General features: G+C 40.4%; 1 protein-coding gene across 1 annotated transcript in view; it reads left to right on the top strand.

Annotated features, from left to right (window-relative positions):
• man1a1 (mannosidase, alpha, class 1A, member 1) overlaps positions 1-12,608 on the top strand; it is a 113,539-nt gene that overhangs the window by 45,786 nt on the left and 55,145 nt on the right. The window contains exon 4 of the mRNA XM_060866201.1: positions 9,416-9,496. Coding sequence (XP_060722184.1) covers positions 9,416-9,496 — 81 coding nt within the window. The remainder of the gene's footprint in view (positions 1-9,415; positions 9,497-12,608) is intronic.

The following is a 12,608-nucleotide window of genomic DNA, read 5'->3' as shown; positions in this document are numbered from 1 at the left end:
ACACTGCTCATACATAGCACTTAATGCTGATTCTTCATAATCTGACCTTTCACACTGTACAATTAGATAAATACAACATACGTCATACGACAGCATACGGTGTAAATCAAAGGTATTCAACTAAAATTTAAAGAGGTCCAGTAAGAGAACATTTCTTGAAGTGAAGGTCCGGAAGATCATAATGTCTAACTAGTTAGTGTGATATATATTTAAGTAGCCCAGATGTTGTATCAACATCTAAAAGCAATCAATACCTGATTGTCAAATCAAATAAATTCAGTACAATTCAAAAACTTTTTGACAATATTTATTGTCATGTAACATAGAACTGAGCATATGTATGATTGTAGATCTGTATAACGTTCTCTCATTAAATAAATAAAAGTAGGGCTACATTTCAAAATAAGAGAAAATAAATAAAATGTGAAAATTGTGTATGTTTAAATAAAGTGCTTAACTTTCCCTTTTATATCTCAGTGAGAGAACTGAGCTCTAGCTTGGCAGGATGTTAAACCTGGGCTTGAATGGAGTCAGGGCCATTGTCATACACATGTGGAGGTGCTCAGTAATAATATTTAGTTTTGATTATGTTCATTGTAGAGAAGTTGCCTCGCAGTTGTATGTAGAGCCAAACATGGTCAGGATGTATAGGGCTACTTCCCTCAGACCTGGGAAAGCTGTCTCAGAGACGCTGTCTTCAGATTTGAGTGGATATGTTTGTTCAAAACCTTTGTTTTGTCTCATAATGGCGTTTCACATTGCCACTTTTAATAAGTGCCACGGTTTCTGAACATATGAGACACATTGGTTTAGTGGGAAGTGGGAAGTGTGAACAGAGTTCAGTCTCCGTCTCACTCGTCTGTTTCTCTCCCGTTCTCCGTCTCACTCGTCTGTTTCTCTCCCTTTCTCCGTCTCGCTTGTCTGTTTCTCTCCCTTTCTCCGTCTCGCTTGTCTGTTTCTCTCCCTTTCTCCGTCTCACTCGTCTGTTTCTCTCCCTTTGTTTTCTACATGTATAACATGTTTTCTACATGTATCGCTATCTTTCTTCCATGTGTATCTTTACTCTAATTCTCTCTCATCTGTCTTGCACTGTTGAGTCGCAGTGTTTACTTCAGGAATGCACAGACTTGATTGGCTGAGTGGTATCACGTGGGATGGCTTAACTCGCATGCAATTGGTCTGTGCGTTTCCACTACCACTACCGTAAAGATTGCAAAAGCTGCGCCGGTTAAAATAGAAGCGCCCAATCAGGTTTTAAATCATAACCTTTTGTTTTGGCTGTAGGTCCGGGTCCGTATTGGGCAGCTTCTGGGTCCGGACCCGGAACGCGGTCCGCCTGTTAGTGACCTATGGTGTAAATGAACGAATGAATGAATTTATTTAGTTAAACGAAATTCTTCAGGGATTCGTTGATATCCGGCTTCTGTTCATTTTCCAGTCGGTTCCTTTAATACTCGGACGTTTCCGTCTGGCCGCACAGTTTGTCCTGAACTTGATATGAATTGATCATGGGCGTCGGAACCATTATATGTGGGTGGGACAGGACCCACCCACTTTTTAAGACCAATACTATTGGACCCACCCTCTTTTACCGTCTCTATTCAGCACGTAATGTCTTTTTTTTAATTACTTTTTAGAGCGCCGCCAGTCGAATCCATTCTGCTTGAGGAATGCCCTAATAAATTAAACTCCATTCCGCGTTTTACCTACAGCATTGACCACGCTCCTGCTTCCTGAAATCCATTGGCGTCTGAACCATTATATGTGGATGGGGCAGGACACACCCACTTTTTATTTGCTTCCGACGCCCATGGAATTGATATATAAAAATATAACTCTAGTCTCTTATTTTTATTTCTCCCCTCAAATGTTGCAACTGTTGTTTACTCGGCTCGCAGAGTTTCTGTGGTTGTACAAAGCACGTGATCGTGATATAAGGCCCACAGGCACTGTTGAGTTTCTGACTGGGTTTCTGTTGCTGATTATCATTCCAACACTGCACCGTACACCATAGGGACAGCAATGCGGGGTTACTGTACAATTGGATAAATGCCCGGGAATGGAACCAGTTGTCACAAGGTTGAATAAGATCCTATATAAATCTATAGAATCATATATTTTCCCCTAGTTGTCCTTGATCCTAATACAAACCTCTTTGTGATTCTTTGATATTCCGTGTTGGCGGTGAGATGCCTGTCCAGACCTCTTCAGTTGCTTCCTATGAGAAAGCAACAAAGATACGGCACTGTGTGCACTTTTACAAAGAGCATTAACAAACTTTTTAATTGAAAGGCTTTTGGCTTCTGCCCTCCAGCAAGTCTAACAATAAAAGCGTCTCTGAAGTCCTTGGTGATTCCATCATTAATATTTACAAAGTCTCTGGAATACTAAACAATGGGTTTTGATGTCTGAAAATGTCTGAAGCACTTTTTTTTTTTTTTGCAGATTAATCTTAATAGTCACCAACAGAGTTGTACTGCTGTACAGTTCGATCTGTGCTGCTACGAGTCAGTGTGCCCGAGAGCTGCTTTAGAGCGGCGTTAATGAAAGGCCATGAGAGGAATATAGAACAGACTGTACAAACTCAACTAAATCAGCTGCCTAATATAGACATTTTTCATCTTTCCAAAGCAGGACTAATGGCTTTTTTTTTTTAGGTGGAAAGTCTAGGCACAGTGGCCACACCTCTTACACAGTGACACAGGCACATTGGCAACATTCCCTTCACCATGACAGTCACATTGGCCACACCTCTTACACAGTGACACAGGCACATTGGCAACATTCCCTTCACCATGACAGTCACATTGGCCACACCTCTTACACAGTGACACAGGCACATTGGCAACATTCCCTTCACCATGACAGTCACATTGGCCACACCTCATACACTGTGACACAGGCACATAGGCAACATCCCCTTCACCGTGACACAGTCACATTGGCCACACCTCTTACACAGTGACACAGGCACATTGGCAACATTCCCTTCACCGTGACACAGTCACATTGGCCACACCTCATACACTGTGACACAGGCACATAGGCAACATCCCCTTCACCGTGACACAGGCACATTGGCAACATCCCCTTCACCGTGACACAGGCACATTGGCAACATTCCCTTCACCGTGACACAGTCACATTGGCCACACCTCATACACTGTGACACAGGCACATTGGCCACACCTCATACACTGTGACACAGGCACATTGGCAACATTCCCTTCACTGTGACACAGTCACATTGGCCACACCTCATACACTGTGACACAGGCACATTGGCAACATCCCCTTCACCGTGACACAGGCACATTGGCAACATTCCCTTCACCGTGACACAGTCACATTGGCCACACCTCATACACTGTGACACAGGCACATTGGCAACATTCCCTTCACCGTGACACAGTCACATTGGCCACACCTCATACACTGTGACACAGGCACATTGGCAACATTCCCTTCACCGTGACACAGTCACATTGGCCACACCTCATACACTGTGACACAGGCACATTGGCAACATTCCCTTCACTGTGACACAGTCACATTGGCCACACCTCTTACACTGTGACACAGGCACATTGGCAACATTCCCTTCACCGTGACACAGTCACATTGGCCACACCTCATACACTGTGACACAGGCACATTGGCAACATTCCCTTCACCGTGACACAGGCACATTGGCCACACCTCATACACTGTGACACAGGCACATTGGCAACATTCCCTTCACTGTGACACAGTCACATTGGCCACACCTCTTACACTGTGACACAGGCACATTGGCAACATTCCCTTCACTGTGACACAGGCACATTGGCCACACCTCATACACTGTGACACAGGCACATTGGCAACATCCCCTTCACTGTGACACAGGCACAATGACCACACATCCTACACTGTGACACAGGCACAATGACCACACCTCCTAGACTGTGACACAGGCACAATGACCACACCTCCTACACTGTAACACAGGCACATAGGCCACACCTCCTACACTGTGACACAATATTTCAGACCTTTAATGACAAGACATCTATCCCATTAGGTTCCTGAGGAATCTAGAGATATCCCAGCTCCAGTTGGATTTTGCTTTATGAGGACTTTGAAGAGAACAACCTATAATTAATCAATACATATGCTGTACATCCATCATTGAGCATTTGAAGGCTTCAGCTTGAAGGAGTTATTGTTGAATCAATAATGAACTAAGATGATGAGCTAGTTTGAGTTGCTCAGGAGCTCCTGGTTACTCAACACTGAATTGACTGTACATAATTGTAGAAAGGACATTTTTTATAATCACACTGTCTGGTGTTTATGGTGATTCACACTCTCTGATGTCACCCAAATAAGAATGGGTTCCCCTTTGAGTCTGGTTCATCTCAAGGTTTCTTCCTAATACCATCTCAGGGAGTTTTTCCTTGCCACGGTAGCTTAGGCTTGCAATGGGATAAATACAGATAAAATGACATAAAAGTGTTATGTTCTGTAAAGCTGCTTTGACACATTTTCCATTCTTTAAAGCGCTATACAAATAGAATTTAATTGAATTGAACACAGGCACAGTGCCCACGGCTCCTTCACCGTGACACAGGCACAGTGCCCACGGCTCCTTCACCGTGACACAGGCACAGTGCCCACGGCTCCTTCACCGTGACACAGGCACAGTGGCCACGCCTCCTTCACCGTGACACAGGCACAGTGGCCACGCCTCCTTCACCGTGACACAGGCACAGTGGCCACGCCTCCTTCACCGTGACACAGGCACAGTGGCCACGCCTCCTTCACCGTGACACAGGCACAGTGGCCACGCCTCCTTCACCGTGACACAGGCACAGTGGCCACGCCTCCTTCACCGTGACACAGGCACAGTGGCCACGCCTCCTTCACCGTGACACAGGCACAGTGGCCACGCCTCCTTCACTGTGACACAGGCACAGTGGCCACACCTCCTTCACCGTGACGCAGGCACAATTTGTTTTTAATATAAATATTTGCAATTTTATTATTTAACTTCTGTGTTCAAAATGCTTTTTTTCTCTCAATAATTTACCGATTTAGGAAATAATTTTGGTTCTAAATAGGCTATTTTCAATAAAAAATAGATTTCCATACACCCCAGCCCCCACCGCCCAGTGTTTCCACTACCATGTCTGTTTGTGGTTGAAATCTGAATACAGATACAGACACAGATGGTGGTATTGTGTTACACAATCTATTATTTCTCTCCATGAATACACGAATGGTTTCAAAGCTGAATTCTTTTCCTTTTTTCCACTGCACTGACCTAGACTGGACTTTCAAAGCAATACAAAGCAGCGCGTATATTTCAGCACGAGCGTAACCCATCATTCAAGGTCAAGACGCTTTGGTGTTCCTCTGAAAAGCAAAAAGAGGAGCACAGGCTGGGGGACTAAAATCCGGTGTCACTGCTGTAATGAGCGACCGGACACACAAGCTGAGAGAGATAACCTTTCAGAGCTACAGCACAAACACGTTTTCCCGCCTGCAGACGAAACCTGACCACAAAAGGACAGAAAAAAGTAAATTCAATATTTTTTCAAAGGCTTTGTGATGAGAAACAGACTAAAAGCTGGAGACCTGCTGCGTGTGCTGGAACATCATCTCAGGAACTAGCTTCATAAATAAAGTGCTCCTTATAGATAAAAGTATTCGTATGAACCTTATTCAGCAGTTGATGTTCTTTGCAAATGCCACTTTCATGTGTGTTTGCTGTGAGAATATGGTTCTTGCAGCCCTTTTCTTTTAGACAGGTGTGTGTGTGGTTGGGGGTGGTGGGGGGTAGTGGTGGTGGGTGATTAGTTTTTGCATTGCTATTCAGGCCCTGCGACGGCGCAGCTGCACAGCTAAATAAATAATCACGTCGTCGCAGAGTCCGCCGGAGCTCCGTCATGCTGCGTTAGCCTCATTTGGATTCTCCGCTTCTTTCCTACTGACCTTGTGCACTCTAATGCATCACACACAGGTTCCCTGAGAAACCTTTTATCCCTTGAGAAAGTTGGCCATTTTTTTAAATTAAGGAACAAAACACTCGTGCACCTGTCGGGCAGCGACGCGGCCCGGCTCGAAGACGATATCACTGTTATTACCTTAGAGTTGATTTTTGTATTTTTATTCCTCTTATACCATAGCAATTCATCAACGCTATTTTTTTCAACTCGTTAACGGATATAAATAATATCTCGCTCCTGTGCCGCATTGTTTAATGTGAGATTTATTTACTTTTAGATTTTATATAACAATCTGAAGCAAGTCTTGGGGTATGTTATTTAAGAAAAGAATTTGGGTGAGAATTTGTTTTTAGCTCAAATCTAAAGTAGTTGTTGGATGTTAAACTATTTTTATTTAATTTATTGTAGGAAAACAAATAATAGATTGAATAAGAATTTTAATTCATAGCATGTATTATCCAGGGCTGGTGTTTCTTTAATAGTTTTAATATATATTTAGAAAATATAAAAAAATATTGTACTGTTGTAGCAGCAGTGGTAGTAATAATAATAATAATAATAATAATAATAATAATAATAATAATAGTAGTAGTCTAAACCTACAAACTGAATGTGGAAGCTATGTTTTAAACATCTCAGACATCTGTTCCTGCAGTGTTTCTGCACTACAAATACCACTGCTAAACAGCAGCCTCCTCTCGACAGGAAATAACCAGGCCTGGCAGGTGGTTTGTGGTGGTACTTCTGCTACATCAGCATGCAGGAAATGTCGACATTTTGAGTTTAACGTTGTTTATCCGCAGGTAAGTGTCGGTTTGGAAAACGCTGCCCGCGGTAACGCTTCTCTTCGTTCCTTCTTCCCTTCTTGTATTCAATATCTACCATCGATCTAATTTGAAACCATCTGATCAAACAGCTGCTTCTGTTGTCCTGAGCGATTCCGAAGCTCAACGTTTTTTTTTTTTAAATCCCAGTTGAATTCGGCTGGTAAAAAAGTGTTGTCTGTAGAGAGTCTGTAATCGTGCCGTGAAAAGCGTCCGATCGAAGGATCGAATCGTTTTCAAATAAAAATCAAAAGTTTTCAATCGTGTTTTTTTTTTTTTTTTTTTGTTTTTTTGTTTTTTTTTTCTTGATTTGTCGGAATCTGAGCTTTTGTACAATACACTCAGGGAAGCTGTTGCATGTTTGTAATGTTTGTAAGGCAGATCTGGTGTGTGGCGTCGGAACATTGGAGTGATTTTTTTTTTTTTTTTTTTACCTCAGTAGAGAACTGAGACACGCTGAGATTCTTACTAAAACTCAGATCATGCTGCAAAGCAACTCATGGAATTTCAGGAACTTTCCAAGGTGAAATTCAAAGGCACCGAGTTCTCTTGTTGATGTTCTGCATGTGCTCAGTACAATTAGGAGACAGAAAGTAGGACAGTTTTTGGAAATATTTGTCCAGATCTTTCAGCTCCAATGGGATACTATTATATAAGGCTGTAATTTTTCACTTCTAACTCGTTCTCTACACAAAGTACAAACAGTTTATTATTATAAAAAAGTTCTAGATTAATATTAGACTTCTATTTAAATGTGTTTGTATTTATCCCTAATGAACAAGCCTGAGGTGACTGTGGTGAGGAAAAAGTCCCTTAGATGGGAGAGGAAGAAACCTTGAGAGGAACCAGACTCAAAAGTGAACCTCATCCTCATTTGGGTGACACTGGAGGGTGTGATTATAAACTGTTATAAACACCAGAGAGTGTTTATTATGAATAATGTCCTTTCTACAGTCAGAGACAGTCTGACAATTGTGTGTTGATCAAGATATTGTTGTCCTCAAGCACCGCATGTATTTGGCATCTTTACACTGAATGTACGGAATCTTCATGAAGAGGAACACAACTGGAGCTGGTACATCTCTAGATGCCTCAGGATCCTCACAGGGTTGGCCTCATCTCACTAATGGTCTGAAATCTTAATGAAGTGGAACACAACTGTATATGTATCTCCGGATGCCTCGGGATGAGTCAAAAAAGAGAAGCAAATGGAGAAGAAAATGACCTCTTAAGTTTGCATTCACTGTATATAGGAACATTTCAGACAAATAAACCAAAATGTGATGTTTTGGTTTTTGTCTGTAGCACAATCAGTACATTCAGTGAACTTTATAACCAGGTTACTGTAAAGCTACATTGTGACCGCTGCCTGGCCACAAAAAGTCACCACCTGGATTTAACTAAGCAAATAGGTAAGAGCTTTCCATTGCATAATGACTGCGTAATCTGGCAACCACTAAAAAAAAACCCACTGTTCAGTTCAACTGATGCAACAAGTAGCTTTTTATTTCTTAATCTCTAATGAGGCTAATCCGAACAAAAAGGCAATTTGCTTGGCAGCGTAAAGCCTGAAGTCTGGAAAAAGCAATGGGTAAATGTTGTGTGGTCTGATGAGTCCAGATTTACCCTGTTTCAAACTAATCTGTAGATATGTACCAAAAGCTCTCGTTTTTGTTTATTCAACAAAAAAAAAAAATAGGAAATGTAGAGTTTACACATGTTTTAAGATGTGCATAGTTAATACTGTAATTATTATATTAAAAAATATTAAAAAATAAGTCACTTTTGGCTTGAAAACATGACAGACTGTGCAGTTTTAGTAAAATGATCACCACCAGGGTTAAAAATGTTAATACCTCAGGTAAAAACCATATTTCATGATTTTGCAAAAAGAAAAAAAAAGATAAAAGTGACTAATGGTAGAAAATTAATCAACCTCCTGTTTTCTTTTTCTTCCTAAATTGGCCGGCTGTTTGATTTAAATTATTGCGATTGCAGTCTCGGGTATTTATCTTAACCTCGCAGCTTTTTCTGTCTCTAAAAGACGTGTTGCATTTTGTATCGTTTTCTCATAAATATTCTTTAGCTTTCTTTCTCCGGATCGTTATTTAGACTCGGCTCTAAAGGATGGCAATGAGAAAAATAGTAGGTGTAGTGGGAGGAATAATGTTCTTCTCCAGCAGGGCATTTTTCTTTCAATAGTGTATTCACCTGAGTCTCCACTCTGTAACTCTGCTCGCTGTGAGTTTGGCATTGCTGATGTTGGGTTTTTTTTTCTTTCTTCTTCTTATTTCAACTTGTGATGATGGCTTTACGGGTCCTCAGGAAAGATCTTGGCTTGGATATATCTTTGTGCCGTGAGCTTGTTTGTGTATACGGTCTTTCCCAGAGGATCTCAGTGTGTTTCTTTTTGTACTTGAGAACCACCATGTTTAAATCTCTCTTTCTCACATACAAATGCACACACACACACACACACACACACACACACACACACACACACACATCTTGTTGCCAGCTGCAGTTGGTAGTGAATCAGTGGCTATATTTTTCACATAAGCACCCATAATAACCTCTCCGTCTTGTTCTTATTTCCCGCAGAACACCGAGATCTCCGTCTTTGAAGTGAACATCCGTTTCGTCGGAGGACTTCTCTCTGCTTATTATCTCTCAGGAAAAGAGGTACGTAGAGCCGCTGGAACGCACGTCCACAGAGCATGATCAAAACCTGAAGTATTGATCTCTTAAATAAACTGCTCAGGGATGTGATATGAAGTTTTTAATCCCAAACACTGTGGCTGTGGAAGACAGGACGCCGTTTCTCTGCGGCTTGTGTGGTGCTGTCTGTAAATCAGCGGGTGACATTTAAAACTTGGCAGGGCACAATACGCCTCTCAGACGAAGCTCGGAGGCCGGCGGTCCGGCTGCATGCCCAGACAACAAGCCAAACTAAACAAGTAGCCGCTCACACACACACACACTTATGCACACTTACACACACACTTATGCACACTTACACACACTCCGCCCTCTCAGTTTTGGCATGTTCCACAAGCCTATGCACAGACACAGCTCTGTTTCTGTGTGCCGGTCAAGTCAATTAAAAAAAGAAAAAAAACTTGACTTTGACTCGAGCACATGGGCAAACACTCGAGTTTGGCTCTTGATCACTAACAGTACAACAGATTTTACTGGGTTCTGTTTAGCACCAGTTACACAGACTGACTGGAACAAATAAAGCTGTGTTAAATCCTTTAATTCATTAGAAATTTAGATGTAACTCCAAAGCCTGATTTGTTCCTATTTGATCACCAAAGGAAAAAAAAAATTAAAAAAAAGGAACATTCTGTTGTACAAATGACTTCATTTAAATTTTCATTTATTTATTTATTAATTTAGTTTTAGTTTTAACATAATCGAACTGCTGCAAGAAATCGATTCATGTATTAAAATCTTGTACATTCAGAGCGTTCCGAACGTGTCTTTTCGTCGCCTCATTTAAATAATCAAATTGCTCTTGCACAGTATTTTAATCTCTCTTCTCAGGTATCGGATCCTTTGAATTAATTATTTACATACAGCTGTTCTGTAACAGAAATTCGCCTTTAATAGTGAAAGTAAAAATGCAAACATGCTTATTGCTGCTACAGGTTTGACAGGGTGTTTGAAAGCAGGAGATTAATAGATCCGCAGATATGCACCAAAAATATAAGATCTGCTTGATATTCAGATCCAAGGGGGAGAAATGTTAAATCCGGCCCACTGGTTGTCTCTCTGGACGATTAGTTAAGAAACGCATGATCAGGAGTGTATAGATGATGCTGAAGGTTAAAATAAGAGAAATATATTTTCAGAATCTTGAGAAATTGAAGCGTTCTGTTTAAAAGGGAATATTTTAAAAGTATATACAAGTATATTAAAAATATATTTAAAAGGGATGTTTAAAAGGGAAGCTAAGAATTTTTTTTAAATATTGAAGCAACTTCTAAAGAGCTAATCATTTATTGTTAGGTCAGTTTTGGGGAGTAATTTCCTACAGAAAAGTACAATCTGGAAAAAGAATTAATTTTTTTTAATAGATTTTTCTTTTTATAATTTGCACCACTATTTTCTAACAGTACAGAATTTTATATATATATATCTCAAATCAAATTTTATATATTATTTATATTTATATTATATATTTATATATTTATATTATATATGGTTTCGGGATCATGTATTAATGTTCTACTCAAAAGAAAAAATGCAATTGTTTTGCTTTTCGTTGGTAGGGTTTTTAAGATTTTTGCTTAATTATCATTTTATTTATTTTTTTTACTTTCCTAAATCATGAAAAGCAAAATAATGAACAGTACAGAAAAAAGACCACTGAAATTATTTGTAGATAACTGTATTTGTTTTGTTTTAAAGCTGTTTGCTTTGACGTGAGCTGTGTTTTATTCATTAACATGCAATATCACTCGTCATTCTTGATCATACACAATCCATTTTTTTACTATAAAATTTTTGGTACTTTTATTGTGGTATCGATAACTGAGGTAAAAACGTTGCTATTTCAGCTTCAGAACACTTAGCACTTTGTCTTTTGCTTTCTTCTTCTTTTTTTTTTTTTACCCGAGTGGCTTTTTGGATGGATGGCTGCAGTCCTGCTTCAGTGTCACAGAAACGGTGCCCATGTGCCCCACAGTCATGGGTTTTTAATTAACTCGCTTAATAATGAGCTAACAGATGAACAGGGCCGTGCAGGGCTATTTGTTGAGGCTTAGCAGGGTGTTGAGTCTGAATTTGTCTTGCATAGCAAGACCTTCGGACTGATTGCAGAAGGTCTGAACTCTGTAGCAGTTTCTATTGGCCGAGGACTGCCCAAGTGAGCATCTGATTGACACGTAAAGCAACCAGTCACAGTTCGTTTTGTTGCGCGTCATGTTTAGGGGCATGAAAAGACAAAGTTTCTACAGAAACTGAGAGGTGTGCAACCATGGATCATTTCGTTTAAGTCATTTAAAGTCGTGCAAATAAATGAGATTATACCTGAACATGTCTTCCGAATATCCTGTAGAATCCAACCAATCAGATGACTTCTTCAGACCCGACTACTTCATGAGCATGACGCCTGAGGCTAAGACTCAATCTGAATACCTGGAGCCAACAGAATTGCCCAGGGATCTGCAAGCATTATTTGGCAGATAACAAAGGTTGCAAAAGAGCCACAAGATGATTGAGGATGTCTCCTACGAGACCTGGTATCCTACAACATTTGTTGAAAAGATTGCTTGATAAATAGGATTCTTGATCTGCTTGAGCCTCAGTTACTCTGGCCACTGGATATGGTGTACATGATATATTTTGCTCACTTTTGTTTGCTTAAATTTCAGAAACAATTTGAATCTGATTAGGAATGTTGGACATTTCATACACTGCTAACATAGTGGAAAAATGGCGGGGCTACCAGGTGCTGATGCTGGATGAGAAAAAAAATCCATTTAGTTCATTCATCATTTTAAAATACATGGTGTTTTACTAAAGCTATAGTCGTCACTTAACATGCATTTGACGTCATTTGCCTTTGTCTGGGAAACGGCTTGTACTTCCGGTTAGTAAAAAAACATTAGTTTTCCATCTTAGATTGTACCGCCCTTCAAAAATCCATAAAATTCAGTAGCTGGTACAGCGCATAGTGTATAGAATGTCGTTTGGGACACATCGTATAATTTTGTGTTTCATGGTAGGCTTAAAGCAAAAGGGAAATCTCAAGCTGATTTTCTTATTCTGTGAAATGTCTCGGCCATCG

The sequence above is a fragment of the Tachysurus vachellii genome, chromosome 3 (genome assembly GCF_030014155.1).
Source record: "Tachysurus vachellii isolate PV-2020 chromosome 3, HZAU_Pvac_v1, whole genome shotgun sequence".
In the NCBI taxonomy this organism is placed as follows: Eukaryota; Metazoa; Chordata; class Actinopteri; order Siluriformes; family Bagridae; genus Tachysurus; species Tachysurus vachellii.
The sequence above is the reverse complement of the archived record's forward strand: the minus strand, read 5'-3'. Positions and strand labels throughout refer to the sequence as shown.